A 17,354-nucleotide genomic window follows, 5' to 3' on the forward strand; every position below is an offset into this window, starting at 1 on the left:
CATTACATTAGGGTGGGCTTTATAAAATACCCTCATTGAAGCCTTTTGACGTTTGGTCAGGTCACAGGCAGACATCTATGGTATGGCCACCCGTTATCGATCAATGTCTGATTATTAACTGAGCACAAGAAGTCTGCCAGTAACCAGACACATCAAACGCCTATGGGATTAACCCTCTGATTAACTGATGGGTTTGGTCAGATCAGTGGTGGGCCTGATGAGCTACGACCCCTACACAGAGAGCACGCCTTCTCCAGGCTTTCCAGGCTGACCTGTTTCAGGTGATCGGCACCTTCAGCTATGGGCTTGAGGTGGGCTTCACGTGCTGCGTGTTATCTTCGACTGTACTCACTTGTTGCCCTTTTGCCTCCTGTCTAATTTGTTTCTGAATTCATGGTAACGTTCTGTCTGGTGTTGGGTTCAAGTCCTTGTTTTATGTCCATTAACATCATTTTTAGCCATTCATTTACTGTATATACTTTGATACTTTTCTTAATTTTTTGCTTTCTTCCTGATGTAAGTGTTATGTTCTGTGTGTTTTGTGGTTTGGGAGGTTCTCCAATAGTTGGGGTCACCTGCCCATCACTGCCAGGGTCTGCCCTCTAAAGGTGGGGACAACAATGGGCTTGGGAGTTGCTTAATGTTTTCCACTGTGATTTTCTGTGCTCTCGATTTGTTGCGGTTTATTAGAGTTTTTGAACCTGTGCTTATTGGGACTTTGTTTGCCTGGGATGGACTTTGCTGGCAACTCCTTTTCACCTTTTGTGCTCCACAGAGCTGTCTTTTGTTCAAGAATAATAAAATCTTTTATTTTATAACGATCCTGTGTTTGCCCTTAAAAGTAGCCCAGATTTGACGGTCATATCCCCTCTAGTGGGTACTTTTTGAAGTTTTTCTGACTTTACTTGGGATCCCTCAATCCCATTACACTATTTCAGTTTAATTTTGCTTAATTTGGTTTAGCTTTGTCTCTTGTATTCATTCATTTTTATTTTTTGGAGTCTGTTAATTATCCACCTCAATAAAAGGACAAGTGTCTCTTTGTCTGTCTGTGTGTCGCTCTGGTTGCTATGTTTCTGTCATTCCAACGGATGGCACATCACAAACATTTGTAGTAATAAAATGCATTGCAGTTGTCTTTTCAACAGATGGTGCATCAAAAACATTAACACTGCTTTTACAAATCCCACATCAAATGGCAGAGACATATATATTGCAGAGATTCTATATCGTAATATATCATATATATTGCACACTGTATGTATCAGAGAAATATATATGGCATTTGTCGTTCCAACAAGTGGTGCATGACAAAAATTAGCACTGCTTTTACAAGTCCCATACCAAACAGCATACAACAGAGGCACATGCATTGTATTTGTCATTCCAACAGATGGTGCATCACTAATATTAATACTGCATTTAAGAATCCCATACCAAATGGCATATAACAGAGACATGCAAACATGAACACTGAGGTCTACGTCGATTCATTAAGATTTAAACACAACTTGGGTAGCCGAGCCAGTCTATATATAAAAGGCTAAAAATCTAACCATCTTTCTCATGATTATTTGCAAACTACTGGGGCTAAAACCTTGACCTTGGTCTTCATCAAAAACCGGTATTGCAAAAACTGTGGGGAATGGCAGGCCCAGAAGTGGAGTTCTGCCTGTTGGCTTATTACAGCTAAGTAAGTGATCATCAAACAAAGTGACTCAGTATAAAGAAGAATACCAGCAACATCTGCTGAGCGTCAAGCAGGTTGCAGAGGCTGAACAACACTATAACAGGAAGAAGAAACGCAGCACCATCTACTGAACGTTAAGTGAGGGACACAGAATGCTATTTAATTACTGAGATGTGGGCCATCAATTCCTACTTTTAAGTCTCAGTTTTGTTTGGCCCTGATGGATAACTGGTGACTATTCATGGATTTAAGCTTCAATCATGGATACTATGGCATCACTGATTTAGACACTGTGTTACTTACCACCACCACTGCCAACAGCAAATGAGACCCTCAACTCCACATTCTGCGGGTTTACTGGACACAGCACTTAGAATTGAGTGGCTGATCAAGATTAGGGGCTCCAACCCTACTGCTGTGGCTGCAGGTTTTCATTCTAATTGTTTTTGTAATTAGTGATACGTTTCTGCTTTTATTTGACTTATTTTCCCTTCAATTTAATTGTCTTGTCTTTTTAAAGCCTCATTCCTTTGAATTGCTTCATTTTTTCCTTAAACAGCACCCAGACACAAATGAGATGTGAAGTCAGTGAGCCAACAGGTGACCAGCTAAGTCAGGATCTCCAACTCAAATCAAAATTTCACTCCAACCAGTTTCTTAATCAGAGCCTGATTCTTGTTGTTAATTAAACCTGTTATTTAATTTATTAATGAAGTTATTTAATTTCTTGACATGTTGTTGCTCTCATTCTGCCACAGCAGATGTTTCCAAAACTGTTGATTTTCTTTTTGCTAAGAACACCATCAAAATGTTCTGTGGACCTGAGCAGATCAACGTCACCTTTCTTTATTTTCAGATAGCGTGAGGAGAGCACAGGTTAGTAGATCATCTGTTGGCTCATTTTGTGTCTCATTATTGAGGGGTGCGAGTCTTAAAAACAAGTCCATTTAAATTAAGGTAAACAAAGTCAATTAACAGCACAAAGGGGTCAATAATTAAGAAAACAGAATGAAAACGTGAAGCCACTGCAGCCATCCAGGACCAGAGCTGGAGACCCTGATCAAGATAAACGGCTCAAATTCCCAGAATTTGGGGTGCGAGTCGACTTAAACAGGTCCGCAGGGGGTTCACTGGCCAGTCCTTCTGCAAAACATGTGCTGTCCTTGGCATCAATGGGACCAACAAGATTAAGGTGGTAAAGATAAGGCACAGAGGCCACTGGAGGAGAACGCAAGTCAACCCTGGCAAAGTCACTTGGATGGGGGAGTCTGATGTTGAAAGGCCCCAGGAACATCACGGTGAAGATGTGGCAAAGAAAAAACAACAAGAGCATGGAGGTTGGGTAATTGTGAACTCATGATGATTAAGAATAGCTTTTGGAAAAACAACTCTGTTGTTCTTCAGTTTGATTTTGTATATAATTGTGGTTAGTTTGGTATAACTGAATTTTTTTTTGATTAACTTTGCTGCATCTCTGGCTCAGTAAACTTCCATAATGGTACACCCTTCTACCCAGGATTCAGTGGTGCAAGCAGGCAACCAATCAGCAGTCTTCTTTTATATTTGCTTCTAATTTAGAGGTCTGAATGCAGTAGTGCCTTGAAAAAGTCTTAAGTACCCCTGTGTTTGGTTTACCGGATATACAATTGAAAGAGATTGTTAGTTTCATGGGCATTGTTACATATGCATTATTTTCACTTTTACTTTAAAAACTTTTGTAAAAACAATACTTGTTCTTTATTTCCGGCCATCTCTTTCTCGCAGGATGTATAACACTCCTTGCGTTGTGAAGGGGAGCAGCTGAACGCACGCTAAGGAGATGCTGTCGGATCATCTGCTGGCTTTCTGCTGCTGGCGAGCTGCGTGTTCTGCTTGTCGCTTGTCATTCTTTGAAGAGCTGGGAGCAAGTTAAAGTGTCTCTCGCGGGACTTCAGATTGTCTTCTGAGAAGATCACATCTCGTCTCCCTACTCTTCCTCCCCAGGATTTTTTTTTATATATATACATACACAGTAAATCTTGTCTTATGTTTATCATTGTCTTCTGCTTTACCACGTCCAGAGGTTACTTTCACCCTCTCGGAAGTTTTCACATTTTACTCTTTTACAACATTGAATCTCTGCAGATTTAATTTGGCTTTTTTAACACGAATCAGCAGAAAAAAGTGATCACCAAACAAAGTGACTTGTGTAAAGAAGAACACCAGCAACATCTGCTGAGTGTCAATGTCAAACTGAACACAGATCTCTGCCTAGTGGCCTACATGAATTACAAATGTAAAACACCAAATAAGCATACGCACCCCCCCAGATGTCAGTATTTAGTAGCTGCGCCTTTGGTAGCCATGACAGCCTTGCGTATGTGTGCTCAGGATTGTCTCCATCAGCTCTGCCATTTCTTCTCATTCTTCTTTGTCAAACTGCTCAGCTCGGGAGTGAACGGCCTTTGTCAGGTCCAGCCACAAATACTCCATTAGACTGAGATCTGAACTCTGAATCGGCCACTGCAGGACATTCAAAATTGTTGTTCTGAAGCCAGTCCTCTGCGGCTTTGGCTTTATTCTTTCTTGGGGTCGTTGAGTCACACATCTTCTCCCAATCTGCAGGTTTTTTGGCAGGCGGCATCAGTTTTTTGTTCCGGATATCCCCGTATTTTGCTGCTTTCATTTTACCTTCACAAGCCTTCCAGGACCTGCTGCAGAGACACACCCCTCACAGCCTTATGTGCCACCACCGTCCTTCATGGTGAGGATGGTGTATTCTTGATAATGTGCAGTATATGACTTATGCCAAACATGTCACTTAATGTGATGGCCATAAAGCTCAATTTTAGCCTTCTCAGGCCATACAACCTTCTTTGAGCCGACTTCAGAGTCTCCCAGGTGCCTTCTGCTGAGATGTCCCTTGTGTTTCTCCTCTGCTGCTCTCCCATAAAGATGCAAGTGGTGAAGCACCCGGGCGCAGATGTTGTCAGCACAGCCTGTCCAATTTAAACTACCGTAACTTGTAACTCTTTCGAAGTTTTCTTGCACAGTCACACAGTTTCTGTGGACGGCCTGCTCTAGCAGATTTCCTGCTCTGCCATACTCTTTCCACTTCATCACGATTGATGTAACCGGCTATTCCAAGACTTTGGTGTTTTTTTGTCACCATTCCCCGACTTGTCACCTTTTCATGGAGTTGCTTGTTGTGTTCTTTGGTCTTCATTGTGTCGGTTAGTCCACCATACTGACTCGCCACAACTTGGCCCTTCCAGACGACAATCAAGTGAAACCCCAGACAGACAGGTGACCTCCACTGCACTCATTCTGTGACTTTTAAAACCAGGTGACTACACCAGTGATGATTAAGGGGTGTCATATTAAAGGGGTGCATACTAACAAGAACAATGATTTTGTGTTTTTACTTTTCTAATTACTGTGGTGGGCTGGCGCCTTGACCGGGGTTTGTTTCCTGCCTTGTGCCCTGTGTTGGCTGGGATTGGCTCCAGCGGACCCCCGTGACCCTGTGTTAGGATATAGCGGGTTGGAAATGACGGACTGACTGACTTTCCTAATTAATTCAGACCACTTCACACAGATCCATTTGCACTTTGACATTACAGAGTCCTGTTCATCGACGTCAATAAAAGACAAATGAAATCCACTGAAATTCAAAGATACTTAGTAATAGAAAGTGAAAATTTCTAATGGGGTTAAATACTCTTTATAGGCACAATAACCCAAAAAATGTATTTTAGATCTTTACATCTTTAAGGAATGTGACCACAGTCCATGCCCAAGTTAAAGATTTCCTTACTTTTTGGCAAACCTCGCCCTGCCAGCACTTCAGTGACTTTTCCACTCCTCTCAATGGCTTCTTCAGCACAACAGCTTGACGTGTGCAGAGGCTCTGGGGTGAGGGTTGCCCTCCCATGGCAGAGGCAATGCCCTGGTGCACTAGTGCTGTTTGAAAGTGAAAAACATTTGCTCTGCCCCAGCGGGCTATTTAATAGACTAATGCCAGCTCAATGCCATTTGCACCTCTGCAACCTGGCACAGCCTCCTGCCCCCACAGCTCTAAGTGATTCAGTAATCTTGAGTGGCCCTGAGCGCCACACCCTCAGGATCCGAACACCAGCTGGAGCTTTTAATTGTCTCCCCTGAAGGCCACACAGATTTGTGTCATTTAAGGAGTCCCTCTTCATCCTGTAGCCCTGCTTATAAACAAGCTCTTTTCCAATCCCGACGGAAAGAAGGCATGACTCAGGCCTGCTCCACACATCCAGCGGGGCGAGGCGTGTCAATGGCCGCAGAGCAAAACATCAAGCTGAGTGTCCTGGGATCAGAAAGGTTCAGGCTGCCAGCAGTAAGGAAAGTTGATACTGCAAAGCTTTACTTGCACCAGCCAGGAGATGGCATAAAATAAAAAAATAAAAAAACATCTCAGTGCCAGGAGAGTCTTTAGTGTGCAGATGCCTCCATCTAAGAGACGTGTGCATGCCAGCAGTTGAAACACTGGGCAACTGACTTGTCAGCCTGATGGCTCCATGTTAAGAAATATCTGAGTGGACATCAGCAGTGCCTAAGCAGAAATGACTGAATTACAAAAGAGTCAGCCATATGGAGACCAAGCAGTAGAAATGTCCAAGTGCTCGCAGCCAGATGACTCAATGTTACAAACGTCCAGAAGCCTGGACTTGAGGACAGAGGGCCCAATGTCACAGTGTGCACTTGAAAGAGCCACACGTGAGCAAAACGAAGACCGGGCACTAGAGATGGTGAGTGGGAATTCTAGTGGGCAGATGACTCAGTGTTCGAAATCTTTAAGTGCTCGTGGCTGGGAGACTGTCAGTGGGCAGAGCGCCCAGCATTAACTCCAGTGGTCTGCCAGGACTTGCTGCCTGAAGACTTTCAACAAGAAACACAGATATTGTAAACCCTTTCTGGAAATTGCCAAGAGGCTGTTTGCTTTAATGATTCCAGATTTTTGGGGGCAGTCTGGTCACTACCATCTCCAGAGTACTGGGTTCAAACGCCAACCTTAGCAATACCAAGGTGGAATTTGCACGCACCTCTCTGTCATTTTTCACTTTCTACTGCAGCTTCTGTTCAAAGAAAAGTGCATTTTAGGCCAGTTGGTGACTACATTTTTTAGGGAGTGTGATGGACTGCTGGCGTACCAGTCTGGCCGGGATTTCCATGAACAGAAAGGAGGAGGAAGATCAGGCTTTTTAGGACACAGCCTCCTCCGGGACGCTAGATGACAGTTCACCTGGACGGAAATGGTTCCCCGGATTCCCTCAGGGCATCATGGGACATGGAGTCCGTTTCTTCAGCCCTGTTGGGTGCCGCCATGGGGAGCTCACAAGGAACCTGGGGACTCCTACTATTATTACGACCCTGAAGTACTTTGGACTACTTGAGGAAGGATGATGTGGCGTTTGATCCAGAGAAGGAACACTTCTGGGTCATGAACTATTTAAAGGACTTTAGGAAACCCAGCAAAGAGAGCCGGAGTTGGGAGGGTGTGTAACGGAGCTGCTGGGAGTGGAGGATTGATTAATTGTATTGATTATTGTTATCATTATTGTTATTTTAGAATTGTGGACTGTGCGGTGCTTTGTGCACTTTATAGAAGAAAACTATTAAACAATTCTTCTTGGTGCTTTTATAAGTGTGTCTTGGACGTCTTTCTGGTGGGTTTCATGGGGCAACAGCGCCTCTAGCGTCCACAGGAGAGTGTACTGTCACGTGAACAGTAAAATGGTTGCTGTACCATAAAATGAAATTCTTACTCTGTGTATGCATCCATAAACCATTAACACAAATAAACAAAATGCAGAGTTCACTCACTCACTCGCTCTCCCACCCATTAATTCCTGTTTGGTTAAAATCAGAAAACTGGCAGGATGGGTACATCTAGGGCAGCAGGGATCCACAAAGAAGGAACATTTCAATATATCAATATTTAGGAGTAATCCACCCCACAATAGAAAAATCAAATATCCCCAAGATCTCAAAAACACTTTGACATACTTGATTGACGTTTTGTGACGTTATTTAAAAACGACAGCTAGCTGACAAGTGTTTTTTATTTGTCAGCAATAAAGCTGTAACAAGGGGTTATTCTTAGGCAGCATTTCCTTTTTTTCACCTCAGTGGTGATCACACTCAGAAATGGGGTGTGCAGTTCAAAAACGTCACAAGCAGAAGAGCCCCACCAACCAGGCCGACACTGTCATGGCACAGAGAACTGGGTCTGGCGGTGAGTGAAGAAGAGCAGGTGCCCTGCACAGGAAAGTGAGATGTGAAGTGGACGAAAGAAAGTTAGGCTAGCAAGGGGCCTCCGTGGGCACACACAGTACTCATGACGTGGTACAAAATACGTTCAAATTCAACTGTGATTGGACTGTCAAGCACACGTATATACATATACTTCAAAGAATGGAGCTGGTGGGGTTAGAGGGGGGTCTTTGGTGTGTAGAACTGGGATGTCCCCTTAGAGGTCAGACCATGATGTACCGGTAGAGCCAGTCCACTTCAAACCTTGGGTACCACAAAAAAGATGCCATGCTTTGGTCAGTTTGACTGCACAGCTCAGTAAAGGGGTCCCCACAGACAAAACATAAAGGAGGTGGACATTGTACATGATTCACCATACTATTTTTTTTTACTTTTTCTTTTCTGTACAATTTGTAAAACGTTCAGTTCATTACATTGTTCACGTAATTGCTAAAGGATCTGAGCTGGAAACTCAAAGGTTGCCAGTTTAAATCCCAGCAGTGACAGAAGAATGCTACTCCATTGGGTTGCCCTTAACCTGCAATTGATCCAGAGGTGCTGTACAAATAGCTGACCCCATAACTCTGTGTGTGTCTCTGGAGAGTAAATTGGGGCATGCGATAAATGACAACATTCCTAATACAAGAAAGTGTATATTGTAAATAAATGATTAAATCAGTAAAAGTCACATAAACGTTCAGCCTGTAAACGTCAATGCTGTATTTAGTAAGTTAAAGGAAACCACAATTCAGCACAGATGGCTTTTGATTTAAACCTTCCAAAACTTTGTGAGGGTACAAAATTACAAATCAAAGTGTTACATTCAAATCTAACTAAAGCTACTACTTTTACAGGATCTACTACTGCGTGAAATTATATTTATACCCAAAGATCCCATTAGTCTTACTAATTACCTCTTTGAATTCATACGGCTTTCCTCTAAAATTGTGTTTTGCTTTGATCATCAACAAAAGCCGAGGTCAGTCACTAGGAAAAGCAAGAACTGATCCAGGGCAGAAATGTTTTACTCCTGCTTACTCACCTCCAGTGAGCTGATACTGTTATCCCCAGTGGATAAACAATACGTTGAGATATGTCCACAGTTGCTTACATTGTACTTCTGATACATTCAATTAACCCTTGGCACTGCCAGCTTGTCCAGGCCAGGCTGCCCGGGCAAGTTCTGCCTAATAGTAGAATGCAAGATGCTAAAAGAAGACTCTTATCACGGGACTTCCTAGCAGCTTTTGCCACTGTTGATGTCAAAGTGCAAGAGTCTAACATTAAAAAGACGTTGCACAAAAGTAGTCTGCATGGGAGGTGTGCCAGGAGGAAACCCTTACTGTGAGAAAGAACATCAGGGCAAAAGGCAAAGAGCAGGACTTCTGAAACATCTGTCAAAGATACAGCTATTTGGCCACAGTACCATAAGACATGTTTGGGGAAAACCAATCCAGAAGAACCTGATACCACCATCAGGGCCTCAGCAGTTCACCATCAGAGAGTCCATTGTGAGGATTCTGTGAGACCACTCAACCAAAGTGGACCTTAAAACATGAAACTTACCCTAAACTTACCAGTTTATATGAAATCGGCTGAGCAAACAAGACACTTGTCAAACATCACACAGCTAAGAGAATTCTGCATGAAGGAGAGGGAAAATCTTTCATCACTCAGTGTCACAAATGGTTAAACAATTACAGGAAATTACAATTACAGGAGGGGGCAATTCCAGGTGTTGGAGTCAAGGGTGGGCTGACTTACTTTTTCCACAGATGTAAATGGCATATCTGTTCATTTCACATTGCAAGGTCAAATTTTCATTGTTTTTTTCAATTACATCACCAATTTATTTAAAAACTAGGGGGCTTCACCCCCTGCTCGCTTTGCTCGCCAACCCCCAGTTTTGTTTTTCCAGATACAGTTTGAAGATTCTTTTTTTCTTTGCTATTTCATTAGTTTCACTTTTATTTCAGAACTTCTGTAAAAACAATATTTGGAATCTTTCAAGTTCCAATGTGCTGAATCTTTTTAATGAGGTCAGTGAGACGTGTTTAATGACTTTGTACCGTAATTCAGGATGGGTTTCTCTGTTTGAAATTTCAGCATTACAATATTTCCATACTTCGGACATATCACCTATGTCCATATATTCGATCTCTATTCACTTACTTACAACTTTCGTTATTTCTCTGAGTAATAATTTCTCTTTCTTTGCGCTAACACAATGTTTACTCTCTTTGTTTTTTTGACTCTGTCGTTTTTTTCTGCCTTCATATTCTGTATCTTGCTCTGCATGTGTTTCGCGCCTACATTTTTTTTGAGTCTTTTGAATTCCAGTTTTCATTTTCTCTAACCTGCTCTGCGTGTGTTTGGCCCCCTTGTTTTTTAACCTCTTTATGATGTTTTACTTTGTTTCCTACTCTTTGTCTTTTATTTCTGACCTCGCTTTATCCTACTTTTTTTAATGACACCTGGTCTGTGGTGATTATTTTCCCTTTTTCGAGTAATACTTTTCGTTTGTTTGCGCTATTGCAATCTTTACTTTTTTTTATACTTTCTAATTTTCCAACTTTCATATTCTTTAACTTTCTCCACATGTGTATTGAGACTTTTTTTTTGAGCCTTTTGAATTCCACTGCTTTCATAATCTCTAACCTGCTCTGCATGTGTGTAGCGCCAATGTCCGGATTGGACGAGCTTTTTTTTCAGTTCCACTTGTTCCGGGCTGATAATTACTTTCCTAATTTTCTGAAATCAGCACCTAGATTATTCTTTTTCTTTTTTGTCTCTTTTCTCCGCACTGCTTTCTTCTTCGCTTAGTCGTCGACATTTCATTTATAACGTATTGTCCTTGTACGCTTTATATGCGCTGAGAGCCCTGGATCTGTGTGTGCTCAAGTCCTTCCCACGACTGAGTGTGTTGCTGCCCGTGTAAGTAGGGAATGTTTTGCAAGAATCTCATGTTCCACGTCATCGTGAGACGGTCCTGGGTCAATCTCTTGGCACAAAGTCTCATGTTTAAGGTCAACGTGAGACGCTCCGTGGCCAATCTCTTTAGTCTCGTGGGCCTTTTAAGTGTCTTCTGTGATCTTCACGTGAAGATCACGTCTCGTCGCCCTAGTGTTTCTCTCCAGGATTTTTTTTTATAATAGAGAGAAAGTGTTTAATGGAAGATCAAATTTTGAAATGTCCACAAATGTTAAAAAAGGAAACATTTCATGGGCTGTACTTACTCTTTCACATGGCTGTAAATGTTTTATGGGGTGTTGTTTTGTTTCAGAGTCTACTAATGGACACTTTTCTGCTTATGTGATAATATGGCTTCAAGTGCTGAACTGATCACCTGATGCACTCCATTACCTGGTACAGGGAGTCCACCACATAAAGTTACAAAATACAAATGTGCAGGACAATGGAGAAGAGATTCCTTAGGACCCTGGTGCCTGAAGATTTCAAAGTGTTGGGTATGACAGGAAAGGGGACATTATGAGCACAGACTGTATTTCTGGGAAATATTTAAAAGATATCGGAGGCAAGGCTAAATTCAAAAATAAACAGAGTAGATAACAAATGTGTAAAACGGCAAAGAACAATATCTGCAGGTGTCACGTGTGATCACCGCAAAGACACAATTAGAAAAAGCTAATTAGTGCTGAACAGAACATCAAACATCTGAAATGGGCACCAAGCCCACTGGCTCGATAGTGTGCGCGCGGGGGCCCGGTCCTTGAGGTAAACGTCTAATTAAAAAGACAAATTAGCTAATTAAGTGTTCCCTTTTCATCTCCCATCTGTAGCGAGTGGGTGCCTAGATAAATGCAGGCCTCCTCCTGGGGGGACATTGGGGCCTGCGGATGACTTTGAAGCTCTGCCTGCAGCTTCTTCAGAAAAGTGTGCATCAATTACTGAGTGTTTCTGCTGATGGCCGCTCACATCCTGTCTCAGGAGCAACTGGGCCTCACACATGTGTAGTCAGTGGGTCCCCCTGGTGGCCAAGGTGTAAAGCAGTCACAGGTTCACATCACGTGATATTGCCACATTCTTAGGCTTTTTATTCAAAGGCACTATATAAAATCAGAAGATCACAGATTTCAGTAATCACCACTTAGTCACTCGGTGACCAACAGAAAAACACTTCAGCTGACAATTCTTAAACAAACAGAAAAACAATTGTAATGTGCTTTGGAGAATATATTTTTTTTATTATACAAAAGGCACTATATAAAATTAGAAGATTCATATTTTAGTACTGGGTTTAAAGCCCAGCCTGGTCACTAGCTGTATGGAGCTTACATGCTCTCTAGATGGGAGAAAAAATTTAAAGGGTGACATAGTGATGGTGTGGGGAGCACAATTGTGTCAAGGTCCTGAGGAGATGGGTTCAATAATATGTCGGGTCTTGTCATTACTGTTTGGGTCAGTCAGTACATTCTATTTATGACAAAGCATATTAGCTCTAACTTGCACCACCTTCTAAGAGACATAAACTTAACTGGAGACCGTATGTTAATTAAACGGGGGTATTTATGTGAATGCTGCGGTGGGTTGGCACCCTGCCCGGGATTGGTTCCTGCCTTGTGCCCTGTGTTGGCTGGGATTGGCTCCAGCAGACCCCCGTGACCCTGTATTCGGATTCAGCGGGTTGGGAAATGGATGGATGGATATTTATGTGAATGTGTTTTTCTCGTGATGTTGCTGTATTAGAAGTAGCAGCTTCAGAAAATGGATGGACCTTTACCTGCAAAAAAAACTCTTAACCTGAGTAACATGCCATTCTTGCACTCTGAACCTCTTTGCTGGATGATGACAACAAAGTTTCCTTGGCACAGGCTCACTCAGCATCTGCTGCTTCTCACGCTACACAACTTGACATGTCCTTAGAGAGGCCCCTGATAAGCTCAGCAGCCCCCAGCACCTTCAGTTACCCCTAAGGATCCTGTACTTGAATTGTGAGAAGCACTGCTCTTACATAAGACAGGAGTTGTTTTAAGCCCTGTGGGAAACGCCTACACTGATTATGGAAAGTTGAATGGAAACAAGTGACATTCAGCTAAGCGCTCTGTGACTCTACCTGTGGAAAAAACATTTCAGTTTTACTTTTGAGCCGCTTTGCTTTCTCAGTAAAGTGTGGATTTACATTACCTCTGGCAGTGACATTCTAAATGTCATTTTTTTCATTCAGATAGATAGATGCTATCTAAATGTCAACCTCATACTTTCCTCGAGTTGCCTTACAGCATATTTCAACAGACGTGTGATTGGTTTCTTAGGGCTTGGACACCAAGATCATGACTGGTGGAACTCAATTATATCCTCAAATCAATACCAAGGTACATGGATTAACACTGCCTGCAGTGGAATGGTATATCTTCTGAAAATTCAAAAACAAAAACAGGGGTCTTGGTTTACCCTTCAAAATGGTTGTGGGTCATTGGAACAAACAAACAAACAAAACTGCAGTACATACAACTATTGTTTTATATAGTGCTTTTCTGCAGTGAACTACATGTAAAGATACTTTACAAATAAATGGCTGGAGTGCAATTACTTTTTTTATAGCTGAAGTCAGGGTTAGCACAGTTAATGAGTGAGAAGAATACAATCGGTGACCCTGTAGGTTTATCGAGTGTTCTAGCTAATAAGCTGCACTATAGCATCAGTTGTTTCAGGTCTTGTCTGCCTAGCAAATACAATAGACTGTGAAAGGAGGTGTCATGAGAAAGAGAAAATGGCAGCAGAGAAGAAGATGCTGCAAGGCAAGAGATCCAGCAGTTGTTATCAATTCCTGACTATCTATCAGGAGATTGAAAGGCCACGGAAGTCTGGTCCACTAGACCCTCTTGCAGACAAGTGACAGCACAGTGTTCCTAAACAGGAATTCCAGAGCTGGACTGTCCATTTAAGAACAATGTCTGGGAGATCTAGTGTTGTCTCATGCATTCTCTATGGTCCAGCGTATGTATGACACTTTAAGGGAATGAGAAGCTGACGGGCAGCCTTGGTCATCTGCCTTGTCATTTCCACTGTGGTTTGTTTTCTCTTCCAGGATGGCTGAAGTGGTCAATGTGCATACAACTACTGGGTTTCTTTCAGCCCTGCAGTATTATTCTTGATTTGACTCTACTATCAGTCGTCCACAACCATCCTATGAGTTTGTGCTGATTTGTGTGCATGACATGGGCTAGTCAGTTTACTTTGCATTAACACTATCGTGCATGGCTGAACAGCTTGCATTTTATCTTCTTATCTAGAATTGTCTCTTACTGTCAAGTGCCTTTTGAAGATGTGCTCTGGAAAGACTGAAACATACAACAATGACTGACTGCTGTTTCACATCTTTGTAAATAATAGCACGGCTGTCTGGTCACAGGCACTGCTTGTGTTGCACAATTTCTTTCTGTGCAGAACAGAAAAAAATGATGAATTGGGGGAATGTGGTTAGTCCTTCTGCTTTATAGATCGAGCATTTTGGATTTAACTCCTCCTGGTTGCTTGACTGTATATTCTCCCAGTGTCCCTCTAGATACCCCGGTTTTCTTCCCACATTCCAAAAGGTGTGCAGGTTAGGTTAATCAGTATTTGACTGAAAGCGTAGGTGTGTGGGCCTGTGATGACATACTGCCCTGGCTGGTGACTTTTACTGCTTTGTGCCCATTAATACCAGGATACATTTCTGGCCCTGTGTCCCTGAAATGAAATGAAATGAAATTATGTTATGAAGTCAGGATGTTTGACATACTAGTGAAAATCAACATTTTCATAATCTGCTTTTGTCATTAAAGGAAGGCTGAATGCAAGAACTGTTCCTAACAGCAAACGACACAAAGCATGACTTTGGTAGGACACAAGTTTATCACAGGGAATCCTTGCTCACACATCCATATTCAGATATGCTAAGGCAATTTAGGCACCAGCTAATCAAACCAACAAATCTTTTGGTTAATGGAGTAAACTAGACTTTCCTCCAGTTACAGAGAGAGAAACCCATGCAGGAAAGAGAAGAATAGTAAACTCCACAGAAAGTGACCAGCCTGGAATTTGAACCCAGTCACCCAGAAGTGTGAAGCAGCTAAACTACCCACTGAACAACTGTGGCGCTTGTTCACAATTTCAGCAAACAAAACAAGGTTTTGGATCTCAACTGGTGCAGTAAATGGACATTGTTTTACCACTGTTTACATTATTTATTCAACATCATGATATTAGGGTATCCATTCCACAAACAAATTCAAACTATTAAGTTATGGAATAAACTCAACCTTAGCATTTAAAGCACATAGTATTTACATAACATTTAGACAATCAAATCCAAATGTTGATAAAACAAATGACAACAACTGTTGTCTTTCTTCCAAATACAGTCAATAATCATATTTGGCATTTCTATGCCAGAAGGAGGTCAAGAACGGTTAATTTCCCAAATACGAAGAGACCCAAACTCATATACACCTTTAGAAATTTCATGAAGAACTGAAACTAGCTCAAAAACTGGTAACGAAACATTACCTAATAAACTGTGAAACTTATCGAAAATTATGATAAATTATCTTCTCTATATTTGAAATAACTTCTCTCTGTTCTGTGTATCAGTTATATCTGTCTATTTTGAGCCAGGAAAAATTTTTCAGATATCATATGTTCAGAAGTTCTCACATCCCAGGAGGCACATCAAGAACAGCCAACACTGGATCAAAAGACCAGAAACATTAAGGCTAGCTCGAGTCATGCAAGTGGAGAAGAAGCAATAATAATCACACTACATCTGATATTAGCTGTCCAGGTTAAGGTCAAGGTCTCAGTTATAACACCGATGATATCCTCAATGTTAGTTCCTCAGGCCAGCCACTCCTAAACCATATCAGCCATGCATACTAATGGCAAGTCAATAGCAGACCCAGCTGGGGCCACTTAAAACAAAATCTCAAATGAACTGCAATTACAGGGCATAAATCTGACAGCATGGCTATAAACTGTCTAAATTACCACAATAAACTCACAAGTAATAGAAATTAAAAAATAAAACAAAATAAATAATATTCAATCTAAAAACCTGGCTATATTGTCAATTAGACAACCTAAAGTAAACTGAAGACGTATTTTCAAATAAATGTTTTCACTCTGCACCCTTGAATAAAGAGTTCTTGTAAATATTTATAGATTGACCACAGACTTTGAACATTAAGAAATATAAATAGAGGGCATCGATAAGACAGGGTCCTGCTCCGTCCAGTCTCATTCCTCCAGTAGTATGCTGGTGGTATTCCCACATGTTGTATTACAGCTGCCATGTTATTCCAGTCTGGGTGAAACGCAATGGTAACTTGTTTTTTTGTATGCCACTACTATCTCTCATAATGTGTATGCTTTCCTGGTCCTTTCCTGCATTACATGCTTGTTGTTAAGTATCTCAAAGACCCCTAAAGGTAAGATTTACCCCATGTAAACATCTTCCCACAGCTGATCATTATTTGTTCCATTCTCAAGAACTTTGGTGTCCTTGAGGGTCTCAACCTCCTCTGGGAAGTAAGGGGAGATACAGCCATTTAAAATCTCTTGCACTTCCTTCGAGATGCCTTGTGCTTTTCTTTCCAATTCTTTGGTCACTTCCTGAAGAAGCTATTGATGGGAAAGAAATACAAGTCATGATTGGTACATCCAGATTTTCTTTGTGTATTCCCTAGAGCTGAAGTCACATGATAAAATAGTATCCCGCACTTGGATCATTAGAACATTATAAAAATGTATACGAGAACTGGCCATTCAGCCCAACAAAGTTTGCGAGTTCTTTCCACTTAATTTGTCTAAAATAACATCAAGTCTAGTTTTGAAGGTCCCTAAAGTCCTCCTGTCTACCACACTACTTGGTAGCTTATTCCATATGTCTGTGCTTTTCTGTGTGAAGACAAACATCCTAATGTTTGTGTGAAATTTACCCTTAACAAGTTTCCAACTGTGTCCCCATGTTCTTGATGAACTCATTTTAAAGTCACGGTCTCAATCCAGTTGGCTAATTCACTTCATAACTTTAAACACTTCAGTCATGTCTCCTCTTAATCTTCTTTTGCTTAAACTGAAAAGGCTCGCCTTGTCTAATCTTTATAAAGATAAATAATAAATAATTTATCCTCTGTAGCCCTGGAATCAGCCTAGTTGCTCTTCTGTGGATTTTTTCCAGCACTGCTATTTCCTTTCTGTGGCCTGAAGACCAAAAACTGCACACAGGATTCCAGATGAGGCTTCACCAGTTGGTTATAAAGCTTGAGTAGAACCTCCTTGGACTTGTGATCTACACATATGGGTGCTACATAACCTAACATTCTATTACCACTCTTAATGGCTTCTGAACACTGTCTGGCAAGTGATAGTGTCGAGTCTACTACGACTCCTAAATCATTCTCAT

General features: G+C 41.6%; 1 protein-coding gene across 1 annotated transcript in view; it reads right to left on the bottom strand.

Annotated features, from left to right (window-relative positions):
• Nucleotides 1-12,144: 12,144 nt before the first annotated feature.
• The window catches only part of plcb2 (phospholipase C, beta 2), a 95,029-nt gene continuing 89,819 nt past the window's right edge, over nt 12,145-17,354 (bottom strand). The window contains exons 32-33 of the mRNA XM_039741982.1: nt 16,389-16,570; nt 12,145-14,641 (exon numbers count right to left, since the gene is read on the bottom strand). Coding sequence (XP_039597916.1) covers nt 14,527-14,641; nt 16,389-16,570 — 297 coding nt within the window. The 3' untranslated portion in view covers nt 12,145-14,526. The remainder of the gene's footprint in view (nt 14,642-16,388; nt 16,571-17,354) is intronic.

Source organism: Polypterus senegalus, chromosome 18 (assembly GCF_016835505.1).
Source record: "Polypterus senegalus isolate Bchr_013 chromosome 18, ASM1683550v1, whole genome shotgun sequence".
NCBI lineage: Eukaryota > Metazoa > Chordata > Cladistia > Polypteriformes > Polypteridae > Polypterus > Polypterus senegalus.